Source organism: Ascaphus truei, chromosome 6 (assembly GCF_040206685.1).
Source record: "Ascaphus truei isolate aAscTru1 chromosome 6, aAscTru1.hap1, whole genome shotgun sequence".
NCBI classification, from domain to species: Eukaryota; Metazoa; Chordata; class Amphibia; order Anura; family Ascaphidae; genus Ascaphus; species Ascaphus truei.
In genome coordinates this window covers 59,793,701-59,813,150 of record NC_134488.1, presented here as the reverse complement: position 1 = coordinate 59,813,150, position 19,450 = coordinate 59,793,701, and the positions used below count along the sequence as shown (strand labels likewise).

General features: G+C 44.3%; 1 protein-coding gene across 3 annotated transcripts in view; it reads right to left on the bottom strand.

Moving 5' to 3' along the window:
• HOATZ (HOATZ cilia and flagella associated protein) overlaps positions 1–19,032 on the bottom strand; it is a 47,239-nt gene extending 28,207 nt beyond the window's left edge. The window contains exons 1-3 of one of the 3 annotated variants that reach the window (XM_075604387.1): positions 18,728–19,032; positions 13,409–13,447; positions 9,840–9,910 (exon numbers count right to left, since the gene is read on the bottom strand). In XM_075604387.1, coding sequence (XP_075460502.1) covers positions 9,840–9,910; positions 13,409–13,447; positions 18,728–18,905 — 288 coding nt within the window. In that variant the 5' untranslated portion in view covers positions 18,906–19,032. The remainder of the gene's footprint in view (positions 1–9,839; positions 9,911–13,408; positions 13,448–18,727) is intronic. The other 2 variants (XM_075604385.1, XM_075604386.1) reach the window with 2 other exon arrangements.
• Between the last annotated feature and the right edge of the window lie 418 nt (positions 19,033–19,450).

Below are 19,450 nucleotides of genomic sequence, written 5' to 3'. Positions count from 1 at the left end.
CCAACTTCTGTGATCAGTCGTCTGGCGGGGCCATCCTTTGTTACGGAGGCCGGTAAAGAGGGCCCACCCCTCGCTTAACCATCGTTCAGCTCCCCCCGCTCAACCACCCATGGGCCTAGGTCAACAATGTCTTGTGCATCGTAAAAGCGGTCAGCGGGCTTGTGTGGTTAGCTAGCACAAATTCTCTGCAGTCGATTAATGTTTCTAGTAAAGAATATGTGTGTCTTTATTTATATATATGTAGCCATGTCTAAGATTGGTGTACATATCTCTTTCTCATGTTGGCAGTAAACCTGGTAAGTATGCAGGATTGCCAGCATCAATCATGAGGGTTGCCCTCACACCCTGGTGAGGTGTCGTATGTCCCCAAAGGAAGTGACAACATGCAGTGTGTTCCCACTTAGGATACAGGGCATGTTTGTTCTCCGGGGGGTGATATAAGACACAGCACTGCCTAAAGTTAGAAGTTCAGTTTCCTGTTGTTGAGTTGCTCAGTTCATTGAGAGGCACGTGAAGGTCTGCAACATTGTTGCAGTGTCTCCTGCTAGCTGTGAGTCAGTGAGCAGACGCAGCAGAGTTAGAGGAGCTGAGAGAGACAGGAGCAGCCCAGGGAAGGAGGTAGGGTACAGGAGTCAGGGACTCCCTGTACTAGGCCAGCACCCCCAGGGCCCGAGATAGCTCAGCTCCCCAGTAAAGTGAGTGTTGCCAAGGGCAGCCCTCAGGTTAGGGACCCTGCCACTTACATTAGTGGGAGCTGGGAAAGAAAGGTTACAGAGAGTTGGAGTCAGGGAGCTGTGAGGGAAGGAAGGGTGCGGGGAGCGAGTGCAGCTCCTGCCCCATATAGGTACCCACACCCCAGGTAGGCCCCAACTCCCCACTAGCTTAGTGGGTAAATGCTTAGGGAGGCCCAAGATAGGGACGCTGCCCTTAGTGTAGAGTGCTGCCTTGTCAGAGTCACGGCTGTTAGTGCTGTGAGGTCTGACAGGCAGGCAGGCACCTTGTTGCGCAGCACGTTGGCTGCAGTATCCAGTGAGCTACAGCTTGCTGCTGTAGGCGCTGGGACTCGTTAGGTCTTAGTAAGTACAGTCAAGGCTGGGAAGAGTTAGGGGAGTAGGGCAGGTTATTAACCCCGGTAGGCCTCTAGGAGTTTTCCCCAAAGCCACTTTAGGTTGCGGTACCACAGGGACAGGCCCTAGGTTAGGGTTCCTGTCACGTTAGTACCAAGTGTTAGTTAGGGACTCAGCGGATGCTGCGGTTCCTGTAAAGCGGTTCGGACCCACATTGGGGTCCGCAGAGATTATTCCAGAGGGAGACCGCCCTGGCGGTCTGCGTACAAAGGAGTTCGGTTGGAGGATCAGACGGATTCATCACACGTCTGACCCTTTGCGAAGCCAGTTGCTGATCCGAGTACCGGAGTGCTCAGCAGGTACCATACAGTCATAAGTGCACCAACGGGCCCCTTAGTGTAACTGTGACTGCGCAGTCACCCACGTTCTCTCCAAGAGTGCGGGACATTGGGTGGGATTCTCGGGACACTGGGTGGGATCACCTGGTGTTGGGGAAGCGTCCTGCGCGACGCAGTAGGTGTCTCCTCTAGAGAGGGACACAGGTTATATTATGGTATTACCGTGATATGTTGTTTGCATGTTAGTAAAGTCCTTAGTTATTATACCCCACTGTGTATGTTATTATTATTGATTTTCCTGCGAGGAACCACTCCCCCTCTGGTGGGAGCCATCGCAGGTGGAGGCGCTGCATCGTGTAAGTGATCACCGTTAGTATTGTGTTATGTCCCAGGTTCCCCGTGGCGGAAGCTCAGCCCTCCTGTGAGCCAACAGGTAACGCACCACACCTAAGGTAACACTGTATGTTCCCCGCACTCACACTGTATATGCGATTGGGTGGGGTGGAATACCCGTTACATATACTGTACACTACTACTGATATACATTAATCTAGGTTTGTATTAGTAGGTATTTGACTTCACTGAGCTGAAACCACTTTGGGTTAATGCAATTATAGGAAAGTCATAATGTGCCTTTGGGAACTATTACATTTGTATTCTTCATATAAGCATTACGGCCTTGTGTCTTCTGAAGTGAATAAACCTGCAAAGATTCTTGTAAACTGACCTGATTGAAGCCCCCAATCCTATTGTGACATCCAGACAATTGACTTCCACTTCTGTTGTGAAAACAGAACTTATAGGTTGTAAATCAATGACAACACTGAGAACAACAGGTGACTAATTACAAACACATTTAATAAAGCATATCATTAAAAATACATATAATACATAGTGTCCTAACATTTTTATATTTTATGTATTATGTATTATGTATTTTATGTATTATCCGTCTCATGTTATATGTTTGTATGTATGCCTAACAGTATTACACTATGTTGTGAATTTTTTTCCCTTACATGGTATCCCATCATTTGTGGAACTTCCATTCCCAGGAGAAACATCCACGCCACTGGTTGTATATTTCCATTACTATATAATATATGTTTTTAATGTCTTAGTGCAGAGCGCCATTGATATATTTTTTTGTACTGTTCAATACCTGACTGGGGTTCAGGGATATATCACAGGCTGCCTACACACTAGGATATAGCGCTACCTATTTGTTTTTTATCCTGTGTAATGACCCAGCAACTCCTTTTTATATAAATGTTTATAGCAGAAACAAAACCTATTATCCTCCCCAGCACAAATGAATAAAGCATGGGTGGCCAACCCTTTTTTTAGTCGTGCCAATAAATGGGTACAAATCTGTTAGCGGGGCACTGTCCTACTGCCCCCCCAACCCCCTCCTCCTCTCTCGCTCAAAATACCCCCCAACCCCCGTTCTACTCCCCTCCTCCATTCTCTCAATACCCCCCCCGCCACCCCCACCCTCTAAGAATTTTACTTTGGGGGATGTATGGAGGCCTCCTTTGCCGTGCAGCAGGGACATAGCGCACTATAGGCACATGCAAAAGTTGTGTCCGACTTCCGGTGCCTGCTGGGTGCACCGACAGGGGGAATGGCCCTGCAGGTGAAGAGAGCTGGGCCCCGCAGTGCACAGAGGCCCCGGCTACCAGTGGAGGAAACTGGTAGCGCTCCAGCCCTCCGGAGCAACTGATCACGGAATATCAGCACACAGGCCATTCCAAATGCCGTTGTGGCCTACAGACCACAGATTGGCCACCCGGTATAAAAATCATGTATATGTTATATGCAAAGTTTCCACCCAATGCCAAAATGAAGCATTAAATGTCAAATGTTGCAAACCAAGCTAAATTTTCCCCTTTTCAGCCGAGCATGAAGTCAATGTGCATTGCAATTTCTCTTAACATGCCAACTTACAAAACTCTCTAAAAACTGCTAGATCCACTTGAAGCAGCAATCAAAGCTGCCGTTTCCCCCACCCCCTTTCAATACAATGATAAGTAATTAACTAAGTTGCTGATCGATCTGTTCTCCTGTTATTGATCAGTGAAGATTCGGCTCGGGGGTTCACGAAATGGCTGTCAGTGCAGCAGCAGAGGACCAAAGATGCAAAGTTCTGTGGGGAAGCTCATGTGACTAGGCAGTCACTAGATTGCCACAATTGGTCAAAATTGGTTCACTGCTAGAGAGAGGGCAGGGCTCAAAAAGGGGTGTGCCAGAGCCTGTTTCAGAAGGGGATGTGACTTTGTAAATGGTTGCTATAGAAACAAAAAATGCTTGTTACATTATAATACATCAATGTCATTCAGAGTGCTTTTTTTTTAAATGGTACAAGTATTTTCTCATAGTATAGAACCGATTAAAAAAAACAACAAAAAAAAACCACACACGATATTGCTTTAATGCTGAGACCATACATAGGGCTCACACCTCACGTTTGGCTCACCGTTTTGGAGATATTTCCTGGAAGCGAAAGAAATCGAAGAATCATTGTGTCACATTCTTAGGGCTTTAAGGCTTAGCGAAACGTTTCACAAGGAAATCAAATGAAAAGAAATGCTAAAAATGTTGCAAATGCATTTTGGCCAAATTTTGCATATTTCTAAGCTTTACCTATTCAGTGCCAATTTGAAAGGCAATGTGTTGCTGGCCCATCTGGCACTGACAGAGTTAAATGTTCTGTAACAATCAAACGAGTAATGTCCATATTTTTAGGAAATTGCATTTGTAGCCCTTTTCAGTGCCATGGTCCCATAGGCACTCTGAAGTGGTCACATGATCACTCCGTCGCCGATGACAGAATAGAAGGTGAGGCGTCCTTCTTCCGTTTCAGTTCCTCATCGGAACGCAGAACGTGACCTCCCCTATAAAAACAACCGGAAGATGACAGTGCTACTGCGTCACGAGGCCCCTGGCGTGCCAGAGCCCATGACGTAGAAGCTACGTCTATAGGTCGTCCAAAGGGTTATATGGGGCGACAATTGACTGACTGTTAAACTATATGCTATTGTTGCTGTTAACTACAATATTAAAGATCTTGACATAGAAGTTATCTTTGGATAGAGTTGCATTATTATTTTTTAGTCTTTAGACGTATGACAGTAAAATGCACAAATTGATTATCAGTCTCAAATCCCCTTTTGCGCATGTTTTAAAGATCTCTGATAAACCTTTCAAGCCTTGCCAATAGCTGGAGTGATTGAAGATGCCTGAAACGAACACTGACCTCTTCATCATTCCTCGCTGCTATCTTCTGCACCAAATAGACTGACCATTAACTAAATAAAATTATTGTCATAAATCAGTACATTATAGTAACGGCTCCTGGGCTTTTTCCTCTTCATTCCCCTTTTCTTGCAGGTTTCTCAAGCTTCTAGGGTGTGTTTGGGGTGTACTGTATAATCCATGTTTCTGGTGTGTTTATAGCGTATGATTTACAGTTTCTGCTAACTGAAAATTGCCAGTTTCCTAGGCATGTAGATAAAATGTAGCTCTGCTGCTACCAATGTAATACTCTGGTGCCTTTATGAAGCCACACTGGTGGCCATGTGGCCTCCAATGGACATTATCACTCATTTACTTGTTTATAGGGCAGATCCAAGAAGAAAAAAATCCTCCCACGCTGAGCAGCACTTTCGTCTTTTTAACGTTGGTATCCTCAAACTTTAATATTTTCTCCTTTTCAGACCCCATCGATTTCCTCTTCCTGTTGAGTCTAGGCCTTCTCCGTTTTTTGAAAAACGATGTGATGTGGAGTTTCCAACTGGATTCCACAAAATCCTCCTGGGAAGCCGCGCCTCATCTGTTGAGGAAGTGTTTGAATCATTCTCTGAAAATGAAACACTGTGAGAAAGGAGATTATAGTCAGGCATATCTGTACCCGACGACTAATGGTGTTTAATGCTGCCATAGGTAAACTTGATTGTGCTCATAATCCAGGCTGTCTTTTTCAGATTTGTTCTGTTTCACCGACATTACGTTCTTTTCTAAAATGTTAATCCTCTGTGCTAATTTAGAGTCTAGATCTTTAAAGTTGTCTACATATACGTGTGTCTGTAGTTTGGATTGTAAATAAGCAAACTCTTTTGCAGCAGTCAATTTGTCCTTCATTTTATGTTGAATTATTAAATCAATCTGAAAGAATATTCATCTAATGTCAATCTCCACTGTGTCTCAAACTCATGATTCTCAAAACCAAAAAATAAAAAAAGGTAGGAGCATTGGTCATGCATAATCGTCTCGGGACGTGTTTGCTCTTGCTATAATTTTCTAACATCACAATGTGCCACCAAATGCGAAAGTCTTGTGCTATGAATTTCTCTAAAGTAACATTATTTCTAGACACTATACGTTGGAACAATTAAATACAAAATGTGTAGTAGCGTCCAAATTTGTGTTGAGATGTAAAAATTTTTTTTATATATATCAAATGGAAATACAACTGTATGCTCATTTGCATGTCTTAGGCAGGTCTGCAACCCCGCCTTTCACCATTATCACCCAGCACACAGCACTTCCATTGCAGCAAAGGATTCTGGGAAATGACATGCAAATGAGCACACAGTGCCACTTTTTGCTTCAAAACCATTTTTAACATGGTTCCCTATAGGCTTAAGCTTGCTGCATGGTCACAGCTTTGAGCACAGCCAGGGTTAAGATGCATAGCCAGAAAACCCACCCACAGACAGCTGTTTCGACCTTAATGGGTCTCATCAGTGCGGTGTTGGTTAACTGGCTATGCAAAGAAGCAATAAAGGATGGGGTTTACCATAATACTGAGTTAAGTTATGGTGAGTAAAAAAAGTGACAAAAACCCTCCACAGCAAAGCATGTAGCAAATGGAAATACAACTGTATGCTCATCTGCATGTCTTAGGCAGGTCTGCAACCCCGCCTATATATATATATATATTTATATATATTAGTACACTAGGGTATATAATCAATTCAAATAATGAATATACAATGCCTGAATAAAGAAGTAGAAAATCCGGATCGTCCAGAGTCACATCTGGAAATAGATCTCACAGGAACTCAGTGAATAGAAAAATAGAAAAGACTTTATTTAGGACATGTTTAAAGAATACAAAAAAAATCATCACACGCGAAGGGGCACTTTCTCCTATAATCAATCGTGACGGCAACTCCACATCATGAACGGAACGAGGACCGAACAAACCACACTTCACCCTGGGTTCCGTTTAGGCAAGTAAGCATCTACCTCTGAAGACCCTGAACTTTATATGGGGGTTCAGCTATATAATAATTGTTTGTTCTTGTTTGTTCTGTAGTTTTACGTAGCGCTTTACAAAGACATTTTGCAGACACAGTACTTGCCCCGTGGAGCTTACAATTTATGTTTTTTGGTGCCTGAGGCACAGGGAGATAAGGAGCAGACACGGGAATTGAACCAGGTGCCTCTGCTCCAAACTTAGTGCCAGTCAGTGTCTTTACTCACTGAGCCGCTCCTTCTCCCTCATTGAACCTGCCTACAAGCAACGCTTATATACATTTCATTATATTGGTACACTTCAGTTTCCTGGAGCACTAGACAGTCGTTGGTCACCTAAGATTGAATAAGAGCTGTGAACGCAATCTGAACAAAGACATCATGTTCCATTCTTTACGGCAGGGACGGGTGCAGCGTTGTGTAGACCAGTGGTGCGCAAACTGGGGGGCGCGCCCCCTTGGGGGGGCGCAAGATTATGTAGGGGGGGCGCAGGCTGCGTGCGGGGAAACCTGGGGGCGGGCAGAGCTGTGCCAGAAGCTCCGTGCAGAGGCTGCTTCCAGTTCTCTGCTGTGTCTTGCAGAGGGGGCGGGGCCTTGTAGAGGGGGCGGGGCCTTCCCTGCACACAGACAATCCCTTCTCCTCCTCCTGTCTTTTACCCGCCCGTTTTCAGCAGCACATGGGGGGACCGGAGCAGGTTTAGTTACTCCCTCCACCGTGTGTGTGTGTGTGTGTGTGTGTGTGTGTGTGTGTGTGTGTGTAGAAATGTGTGTGTATATGTATGTGTGTGTAGAAATGTGTGTGTATATGTATGTGTGTGTAGAAATGTGTGTGTATATGTATGTGTGTGTAGAAATGTGTGTGTATATGTATGTGTGTGTAGAAATGTGTGTGTATATGTATGTGTGTGTATATGTATATGTGTGTGTATGTGTTTTGTATGTATATGTATGTGTGTGTGTGTATATATGTGTGTGTGTGTGTATATATGTGTGTGTGTGTGTGTATATCTATATATGTATGTGTATGTGTGTGTGTGTGTGTGTGTGTGTATATATAAAGTATGTGAATGTGTGTGTGTGTATATCTATATATATGTGTGTGTGTGTGTGTTTGTGTGTATATATATATGGATTGTTGTGTGTGTGTGTGTGTGTGTGTGTGTGTGTTTGTGTGTATATATGTGTGGATGTGTGTGTGTGTGTGCGCGCTGTGCCTGTTGGTTGTCTGTGGGTGTGGGTGTTGGGATTGAGTGTTGTGTGTGTTGGTGGTGATTATGTGAGTGTTGGTTGTGACTGTGTGTGTGTAGTGATTGAGTGTGTGCTGTGTTGGTTGTGATTTGAGTGTGTGTTGTGTGTGTGTGTGTTGTGATTGAGTGTGTGTGTTGGTTGTGGGTGTTGTGATTGAATGCAGCGTTGCACAAACTGAGGGGGGGACGCCCCAGGCGCAAGATTATTTAGGCGGGGCGCGTGCAGAAAAAAAACCTGGTTGTGCAGGCGAAAAAGATGTGCGCGCGCGGGCGGCCAAATAGAATAGTGCAGGTGGGGCCACGTGATTCGGAGGTACGCGGAGGAGCACGCCCCAGCGCTGTGATGTCAAACGCCCCTCCCTCCGGTGTCTACCTACAATAGCGCTGTGGTCCTGCTCTCCTCCGCTGGCAACCTGCCTAGCTGCGATCCTCTTCATGTGAGAGGGTAGGCTGCCACTATATCAATCATACTATGAATGTACAAAAATAATAAAAAAAAGTGTAAACACTTCCCCGCTCGTGCTTGCAAAATTATGCAGGACACCCTGCGCTCGTGCTTGGAGAGTTGGTGATGTCACCGCTCTCAGCGGCAGCGTGGACGCAGCCTAATTTTGCAAGAGCGAGCTGTTGAAGTATGTAAGTATTTAGACTGCGCTTATAGTGCCGGCGACGCGACGTCGCCCGAAAACAAATGCATTGTCGCCGCCGCCTCGTGCGCTTATAGTAAGCGTGCCGTGGCAACGTGATTTTTTGAAGCCGGCAATATTTGATTTTTAAGGGGCTGTCGCCTCATGTGACAGCCCCTGAACCAATCAATGGCCTGGTCGCCCACGCCGCCGCCGCAAAGCGAAATACAACTTTCGCTAGCGGCGACGGGTGACGTCGCGGGCACTATACGCGCGGCCTTAGACATATTTGTATTTACATTGTATACCGTTTAATAAAGGGTTTTTTTTCATGGGATTTTGATTACATCAGGCAGGGGGGCCCGAGAAATTTCATGGATAAAAAGGGGGGCTCGGCATAAAAAGTTTGCTCACCCCTGGTGTAGACAATGGAGTAGAGCAGGGGAGCGCAAACTTTTTTCCATGCGCCCCCCTGCCGGAAGTTCCCCTGTCTCCGCCCCCCCCCCCCCCCTCTTAGCTCGGCGGCGGCGGCATGACGTAATTTGATGACACATTGCCATGGCGACGCGTCTAATAAGCCGCCGGAGCCAAGGTAAGTGAGGTTTACAGAGGCCTTCGCCGCTTCCCGGCACTTAATTTAAGTGCCTTCGGGAAGCGCACGGGGCCTCTGTAAACCCCGCGCCCCCGCAGTCAGTCTTGCGCCCCCAGTTTGCACACCGTGGAGTAGCAAACAGTGTTCTTTTACAGTGTTGTGTAAGCAGCAGGCACGGTGGTGAGCAGAAAGCATACCCTGGAGAGGACATGGGCAGTGAAGAGAGAAGTAAAACAGCCCTGCACCAGCATTCACATAAAGATTTGAACTCAAATTGGGATCTTTCACTTACAATTTGTTCATTTTAACTGTGTAAAAGGAGTATAGAAAAACTTATTTTCTTTATTCCTTTCTTGGAGAATTTTATTAATATACATTTTTGATGAGTTTTTAAAAAAAAATATATATTTGTACATTTTTTGTTGTTTTGAGTTTCCCTTTGCATTGATAAGTTGTTTAAAACATTTATTTTTTGGATTGCTCCTTTAACAGTCTGGTCAGGACATTAAAGTTATGGGTCTAAGTTTTTTAAATTAAGTATTTTGTGTAGTAATTTACTATTGTACATAAACATGAAATGCATAACAACCTACAATACCATTTTCTCTGCCATCCAAATATCTATTAAAATACTCTGTTGCTCAGTGCTAGTCCAGTAATATGTTAGAAATAAATTGGCTGTGGAATAAATAATACACAAATCCATCTTACCTTTTGTAGATAAATGGCCTTCTGTTCCAGATGTTGTTCTTTTTGGCCTTCCAGAATGAAATAATCAGTCTCTAAAATATAAAATATTGTACAGGTTAGCAAACTATTGAAAAAACAAAAAAAAAAAACACACAAAAATAACAAAAAACCTCAGGCACTATTAGAGAGGGTCGGCGGTCCTTACAATGCATCTGATCTCAGGCGCATTATTAGAGAGGGTTGGGATTGTGCATAATTTCACAAAATAATTATAGGGTTCCTTAAACAAAAAGAAAGGTTACAAAAGCACTGTACTAGACAAAAGCCAAGTAGAGAACATGATCTCTACCACTATAAACTCTTTATCATTACACTGTAAGGTCCTGAATATATTTGAACTTCATAATTAAATCTAGATAATACAAATAACACTTAAGGATGGAATCGCTCTTTGGACCCTCATTACTAAGCTGTATTCATTTAAATGGACTGTAAGGGCTTGTTGAGAACTGTTTTAGTAAAAAGTGTCTAGGGACCAAAGAGAACTAACGCGAGTGCTCGTTTAAGGACTTAAATCTCGGTGACATTCAATATTTATAATTGGAATATATTAAGAATTTTGAATACCCCTCTGTAACAGGGTGGATTCAGGGATGTGCTGAAAATGCAGACACTCACTTCAACAGAGGGCTAAATTCAGCAGCTTTTTATTACAACACAAAAATATACACATAAATCATAATAAACTACAAATAAGGATACATGGCTGGTGCTACCCTATAACGTTCCCGTCTACTGCTCTGTGAGAAATCTTACTCACATTAGGTACCAGCCCGGCAAAGATAAATGGTGCAGAATTGTGGGACACTAAAGTTCTTTTTGGGAGTTGTTGGTTTAATAATAATAATAATAATAATAAGGCGAATAATAATAATAATAATAAGGCGAGAAGTACCTATAGGAAACTACATCTCCTAGGTCCTTTTTAAATGCATCTTTTTATAGGGTTGCCAGGTGTCCACTATTGAAGGGTGGTCCTGTATTTAGACACTCTATCCAGTAAAAAAAAAATAGAGGCAATACTGGACATATATTACCTCTCTGGACATAGTGACCTGACCGGCTTGGGGGTTCAACAGGATTACCCAGAGCAGGGCTGTTGCTAGAGGGCTGGGCAGCTTTCTCCATTCTGATTGACTGCTGCTGAGTAGCAGTCAATCAGGAGGAGCTTTCAGGAGCCTGGGGGTGGGCCAGCGAGAGGAGGAAACAGCATGGAGCGGAGAGAGCGGAGAGAGCTGAGAGGGGTGAGTGTGTGTCTCTAGCACGTTGCACATTTCACCATTGTGTCCAGTATTTTTGAAGAAGTCATCTATCTGGCAACCCTATACAGTATGTATAATATCAGGATTACTAATCTATTTATCGAGCTTCCAAAATGTCACTTTGGAGTTGAATTTGCGTTATTTTGAGCAAGGCCCACTGAGCACAAAACAATGAATGTACAGCGTACTTTTTGAATGAATGTATAAATGTAGCAGATGTCATTGCACTTGAACTTGCTCGCCCAATTCAGAGACAATGGTGTCTGCTTCACTAGCACGTGTCCCACGACAGCAGGAGCAATGACTATGACTGCTCGTGATTTGGAGAGTGCCAGAAGGAAGGCTAAGGAAGGAGAGAAGCTATGCATATCATTATAAGATGGATTTCCCATGCCACAGAATCAAGACCTTTCCCAGACTACAACATTTTGCACATAAAAATAGGTACCACTATAGTTCCTCTACTCATGCTGGATGGAGGTAGCCCCAAGAAATTCCTTTGGACACGCCCTATCCTATGCAGATTGCCGCACCCAAACACTTTCTGTTTAAAAGGCAATCCAAGCGGATGATTTTGTTTGCATTTTATATAGGTTTGAAGCAGGGGGTTTCATGAGCTGGACCCCATTAATTTCAGCTCTGGGTATCCCCTGCTTCCTCAGATACTTACCTTTGTAGGTGGTGCCGGTAAACGCTCCGCTAGTAGAGATCAAGTAATGGCGCTTTTCAAAGCTCCCACTCCCTGCGGGCCAATAGGAAGCCGTGATGTAATCCGTGCGGCTACCTATTGGCCCACGTGACGCGGGAGCTTTAAAAACCAGAGATACCGGTACCCCTTTTGGAGGTTGGTATCTCTGGAATCAGGGAGCCCCCGGCGCTGAAATTAACAGGGTTTAGCTCCATAGACTCTTTGCTTCAACCCCATATTAAAAAATAAAAATAAAATCACCCACTTGGATTGCTCTTGGTACAGATGGTCCTGTTGATGGCTGAGGAAGTGTACTACTGTCTGCCTAACAGACTGGTATTACATTTAGTACACTTCATAAGACGTTTGGACTAATGGACTAAGTAGCAGATCTGTGATGTGCTTCAAAAAGCTGATCTTGAAGAATAGAATAGACTGTAAATATGTTAGAAATTTTGCTGTGTTGTGAAAATACTTTGTTTAATGCAGCGGTGCGCAAAGTGGGGGGCGCTGAATTTTTTTTGGGGGGCACTTGAAGAGGTCCCGCGCTTTTCCCCGAGGCATTTAAATTAAATGCCGGGGGATCGCATGAGGCCTCTGCAACAATAAAACTTTACCTTTATTCAGACGCTGTGACCCATCGCCATGGCAACACGGCGGTGTCATGCGGGGCTACGTCACACGGCCATCTCCATGGAAACGGGGTCACGTGACGCCGCATACAAGCGAAGGGGGGGGGGCGCGAGAGCGAGCTGGCAGGGGGGCGCAGCTCAAAACGTTTGTGCTCCCCTGGTCTACTGTATAATGCATTAGCTACAAGGTGTTTTTTTGCAGCATAACTCACAACATTTATTGACTATGGAGACATAGTATATGGCTCGGCTCCTCAAACCCACCTTAGCAAACTTGACACCCTCTACAATTCAATTTGTCGTTTTGTTCTCCAATGCAACTACAACACACATCACTGCGAAATGCTCAAAGAACTAGATTGGTCATCACTAGAGTCTAGGCGCAAAGTTCACCTTTCCTGTCTCACCCTCAAACACTTTCTGGGCAAGCTACCCAGCTACCTGAACAAGCTCCTCACCCCTACCACATGCAGTACCTATCACCTGAGATCAGACTCCAAAAGACTATTCATGGTCCCAAGACTCAACAAAGTATCCGGACGTTCCTCCTTCTCCTTCCGTGCACCCCAAAACTGGAACAACCTACCAGAGACTCTCATATCCACCACCAGCTTAAGTTCTTTCAAATCTAAGGCTGTCTCACACTTTAATCTGGTCTGTAACTGTTTCATACGCTCATAATATATATTTTCTTTAACTGTACATGCAATGTCTTGTATATAATGTATACCTTGTTCATTTATGTAACTGTATTTGTAACCATGTATTATTTGTTTTACTCTGTGCCCAGGACATACTTGAAAACGAGAGGTAACTCTCAATGTATTACTTCCTGGTAAAATATTTTATAAATAAATAAATAAACATCATTATGAGATTCTCAACTAGTGTCTTTTTAATGACAGAGGATGAGGGAATTAGCAGTGACAGCATGAAGTTCATACTTACTGAGATCTTCTGAAGGAACCTGGTGAGCAATATTCTTTTCTAGAAGAATGAGAAGAAAAGAAATACATTGATCAAAAGGGAATAATAATCAATGCAACCGTACAAGATAAATATACAAACAAAATCCAGCTAGTTCATGATTTTCTGTGAAGCTCATTCATTTAGAGCAAAAGTAAAAAAAAGACACCAATGCACATAGCTATAGATTCCCAACTTTCTTATCCTCGATGCGGCTTAAAAGTCTGCAGTTCAATTATAATGAGCCATTTCTTCTATCCTAATTCTATTCACCTAGCTGCATAAAGACAGAGATATAAAAAAAAAAGTAGATAATTATATTGTATTTCTTAATTCAAGAGGGGATCTTTAGTTGCTATAGGGTTTGACATTCCCATGTCTTGAGTGGTCTTACCAAACTGTGGGTTCTCACTAATTTGGTGTCAGCCTCACTGATGTTTCAAATTTGTGATTTAGCATTTATATTTCTGATAAAAGACAGACATATTCCATTAAAATTTCATATTTTGGTTCAAACATCTGATTTGGGGCCTTTTTTATTAGTTCTATATCAGATCTGCACTCTGCCACAAATTGAAGGTAAGGTTATTTTCACATCATCCCATGAAATCTAGTTTTCTGGGCTTTGTCTCTGTGGCCGATACACTTTTTTTGTGGATGATTTAACGTTACAAGTTGCTAAGAAGTAACTTAAATTCTCCCAACAAACCTTTTTAACCTTATTCTAAACTCTTGGGCAACCTATTTCATCATCACGCTGGCCATTGTTCCATTTGTAGAAATAATAGAAGTTTAAGAATTTGTAAATTTTATTTAATCCCCCTAAAAAAAAAATCAAAAAAAAAAAAATCAGTTTTCCGTTTGGGAACTAAAAAAGCCGAAGGGATTAATCCGAATTCGCCGTTTGATACAATCTGGACAGATTTTTTAGAATCCAAACTCAGATTCCATATTGAATCCACAATGCGAGCAACGGATTAAAATCCACACTCAGATTCGATTTGGGGGGATCCAATGCGATAATTCTTCCTCTAATTATAGAAGTAAATAAGAATTTTAATCAGTTAGTGTTAGGACCTGCTAATGGTCATGCCTTGATGTGGCTAGCAGGCTTATAGCGCTTTGGCCAAAGGGTTAACTAAATTACCCTTTTTCAAGAGATATATAGGTATTTCACTTTGTATTTTTGTCATATTGGATGTAGCTTGGGGCTTCTTTGTTTTTTTGTTGTATACAATTTAGCCACGCCCACTAGCACTCCAATTAACACACACACACACACACACACACACACACACACACACACACACACACATTTTATGTGGTATTTTTTGTGGAGTTCCTTAGAGCTTGCTGGGTATCTGTGAGTTTGGGAGCGGGACTTTCAATTTAATAGTGTCTCCAGTTTTATATATATATCCCCTCAAACCTCCCTCCAAATAAATGAGGGAGATAGCCTGTGCTGAAAAAGGAGCACACCTGAGGTACCCAGGGAGATATACCAATGTATATTTAAATGAATCCCATCTCTACTGATAACGCCCTTCCAATTAATAGTGGGAATGTAATTGGAAGTGCCTGATACTTAGGATGTATATATACTTTTCAAAAGTGTCAGAACTAGTGAATGGGGGACCCCAGGGCAAAAATATTTTGCACCTCCCCCCCTGTACACTCACACATAACCTCCATCCACCGAGAGTTAGGTTGCACAGAGCCAAGAATTCTGGAGCGCAACTTTTTGGTGACAAATCGGTCTCCGGAAATTGGGGTGCATTACGTGGACACCCAGGGTGATAGAGGCAGCACAGAAATATCCTGCCCCTCAACCTCTATAGTGCGCTGATCCCTTAACCATTACAGTATCAGCAGTCCGCAACCATCACCACTTCTATGTCACATGAACGCTCTTGGAGCGATCACGACACGTTTAGGTCCTGCATGCTAGAAATGGAAGTGTAGGGGGCCTGATTTGCCCTATAAAAAAACGAGCAAGTGCCCATAAAGAGCTTACAATCTAAGCTATACGTGGGGAGACTTATAGACATAGGAGTACATGGAAGTGCATTGGTTCATAGAGCATGGTTAAGTGGGCGAGTAAGTGCAGCTGCAGAGGGTAACCATGTTATTGAGGAGTTACTGAAATTCCTTCATTATGGATGTCAGATTTTAATATAGGAAGATGAGGCTTCATAGGTAGTAGGGACAGGGGAGCAGAGGGCAGCTGGCACGAGGTGCAGAAAGAGACAGAACGCAAGTCCTTGTTCTAGATATGGATGTGGAGCCGTCTTGCCCATGTTGGGGAATATTATAGTCCCATTCATTTGCATGAAGCAGAATCCTCCATGTCACAGTAGCTTCGCACAAAATAAACTGGTGCCTTAATAATGGGTTACAAAAACATAAGCATGCATTTTAAGTAGGTCAAGTTTAAGATGGCTGCCTGCATAATGTATAACTGCATTATTCTGCACAAGCCATTACTAAAAGTAGGAAAGAGATTAAATAGATGGTGTGCAGCATCTGATATACCAGTGGAAATGCCATTAGTAGGCTTATAATATATCCTACTTTTTAAAATGTTAAATACTATAGAATGCACAATTAGGTTAAAAAAATGAATTAATCGGACAGAGGGGGAGATCTTAATAAAGGTAATTTTCTAGGGCTTTTTTTTTATTTTAAAAGATTAAATGCAAAACAAATTCATTATCTCAGATCAATATGTAAAAGCACATTTGTATTGATTTTTTAATTTACATTTTCCTGACAAGGCCCTTTCAGACGATGTGTAATTTTTGAGAACTTGAGGCCTTTTTTATGTAGCGAATAGAGTTATTGAACCAGTCAGTGCTGGAGAAGTTTGTCTATGGGGCAGCATTTTGGTTGAGAAGAATTGTGCATGCACAGCAAACAGTGGTTGAATGTGACAGTTATAAGCCAGACTACTTTTTAATTTGCAACCCCACAGTACCAATACTTTTTTATTTTTTATTTACAATCCGTTCCATTTAATGAAAATTGGTTTCTTTTAGAAAGCCTCCCTCATCTAACCAAAAATATTGTAGGTTTACTGGCTATGCAATTCTTTTACCCAGGCTGTGCTGAAAAACTATATTACGGCGGGCATAAAATTATAGGGGGTTCATGTTAAAATGGATGAGTGACACACCGTGTGCTCATTTGCAGGTCATTACCCAGAATCCCTAGCTGCACTGGAAGCATTGTATGCTATGAGATAAAAGGAGAAAAGCAGGGTTTCAAACCAGTCTAAGGCTAAGGCCCCGCTGCACGCGCCCGCACGGCCGCCTTGCTTGCCGGCGGCGCGTGCAATTCACTGCACCGCAATCTGCAGCGAATTTTTTCGGCGCGGGGGGGGATGGCCAAAACGGGTGGGGGGGCGCGGCCATGACGTGAGGGGGCGGGACCATCACACAGCCCCACAGCGCAGCACTGCAGCCCCTCAGCCCCACAGCCACTCACACACACACACACACACACACACACACACAAATACACACGGGGGATCGGAGCAGAGGGGGGGATCGGAGCAGAGGGGGAGGGAATCGGAGCAGAGGGGGGGGATCGGAGCAGAGGGGGGGGATTGGATTGGCTGCCTTGCGTGTCACGTGACGTGGCACTCGCCGAAACCACAAGCTCCTTGTAGCTCCGGCTGGCTGACGCGTCACAGCACGCAGTCAGCCACGCCGGAAGGAGCCAGCGGGGACATCCAGACCGGAGGCAAGCAGCTGGTGGAGCGCGGCCGCGCTCGCTGCCGGCCTCAGCGGGACCAAAGCCTAAGGCTGTGTTCCTGCTGGTTGCTGACCACGCTCATGCTTGAGAGCGGTGACGTCACCAACTCTCTAAGCATGAGTGCTGGGTGTACTGCCTATTTTGAGAGCGCGGGTGGGGGGGGCATATCGAGTAAGTTGAGCGCATTTCAAAGTCAGTTTTTTTGTCTGCTCAAGCACCAAGTTTGGGTGAGCGTGCACCGTGTGAGCAGAGACTTCCACATAAAGACTGCAATAAGTAAAAGAGGCAAGCGCCGAGCGCACAGCACGCTCAGCGCCAGATGGGACGCAGCCTAAGGCTGGGGCCATGGTGCCGCAGATCGTGCAGATGCTGAGCGATCAGATTTCCTTAAGGCAGTGATCGCGTCCATGCGGCCGCGTGCGGAAGCATGAGGGGGCGCGCATTGCGCAGGAAATCCGTTGAGACTGATTTCTTGGTGCGACAGGCCGGTTACGTGAGCGGTTCGCCTGATGCCCCTAGGAACGCCCTGTCCACCATAGCCAGGGAAAGCACTCGCTTAACACGGGTCACTTCACAGCCTCCGCGCGGGCGAAGGCACCATGGCCCCAGCCTAAGACATGGGAATGTGCTCACAAGTGATATTTGTATTTATTGTATGAATCTTAAAACATAGCACAAATAGCTTCAGCCCAATGTTTAACGCCCTCTGGAAAGGGTTTATAAAGTTACATTTTTTTTGTTGTTGTCGTCAGGCACAGTATCACAATTTTTTAGGCCCTTCAACCACGGGTCATAAAGATTAGAAATTACAGGCCCAGATAGCCTATTCTTGCCAAGCTCTAGCACATGCTCAGGACCATTTAAATAAATGTGCCATGAGGTTTGCCAAGTGTTTTACACTGTAAATGAGGGCTATAGTGTGGTGTAGCAGCTCTCTCTGTTATCTACTATCCATCACTTGCTCCTCTCTATCATCTCCCTTCCACTGATCATTACTTGTGCAATCGCCTTTTCTACAGGGTGTCCATGCTAAAAGAGGCGCGGACATGATGAAACTAAATACACCGTGTGGACACCCCGTATGATCTCACAGGGTCGAACTGGCCCATCAGCCAGGGTCCTGGGGAAAGCCCTGCTGGTCCCTGGCAGCCCACTCTCCGTTTTTCACCAGTGCAGTTCTTCTTTCAGCTATTTGATGACAGCGCGCTCATGAACAGTGTCCCATTTCTCTCGTACACAACACTAGCCCAAAGGGTAAGAAGAGGAGTGGGGCAGTATTAATAAGCGCAACAAAAAGCAGTTGACTGGAAAGGACAAGGAGACAGTACTACCCTGCGCTCCGGAAAAAGATAGCCCAATACAGCCCCCCAGGTCACCCTTTTTGCTCCCCATGTCACTCTTCTCCCCCTCCTTCCTGTCCATCCCCGCTTCTCTCCATTCCCCCTCCTCTCTTCAGCTCTCTTTATTTCCCCCCCGCTCCTCTCTTCATCTCTCTCTCCCCTCCCCTCTTTATCTCTCTTTTTGTCCCCTCCCCTCTTTATCACTCACGCAGTGTGGGGGCCCCGGCCGCCCTCAGCCTCTGCTCCATGTCCCCTGACACCAGCCTGGACTCGAGAGGCGGCTGCAGCATCACCGAGTTCCAGAATATCTTACAGCAGATCCCGTCCCGCTCCGAGGACCCCGTGAACACCGTGTAATAGCGGCTCAAGTCCTCCGTGCCCGCCATGCCCGACTATTGTTTTTCTTTATTCCGGAAGTTCCCGTTGCCTTGGTCACGAGACGCTTGAAACCTGCCATGACTGAGTCTCATGTCGGGTTATTTTATGGTTCCACTGCAGCGGTTTCTAGACCGGAAGTTCCCGTTGCCTTGGTCACGAGACGCTTGAAACCTGCCATGACTGAGTCTCATGTCGGGTTATTTTATGGTTCCACCACAGCGGTTGCTAGACCGGAAGTTCCCGTTGCCTTGGTAACAGTGCTCAAAGCTGCTGTACATGGCTGCAGATCTCTATACTTACTCTCCTGTGTATTCACCTTCATAAGGAGGGTGCTACATTCAGTTTTGTACAGCTATTTTTTTAAATTAATATTTAAATAAAGTAACTTAGTTCATAACATAAAATTAACATCAACTCAACCTATGTAACAAACATTTGTCTCTACATAAACAAGCAGAATATTAAATATAGCTAAATATATTTATATATAGTACTCATTTACTCTGCAGTATCGCAACTGGACTAACACGACTATTTCTATTATATATATATA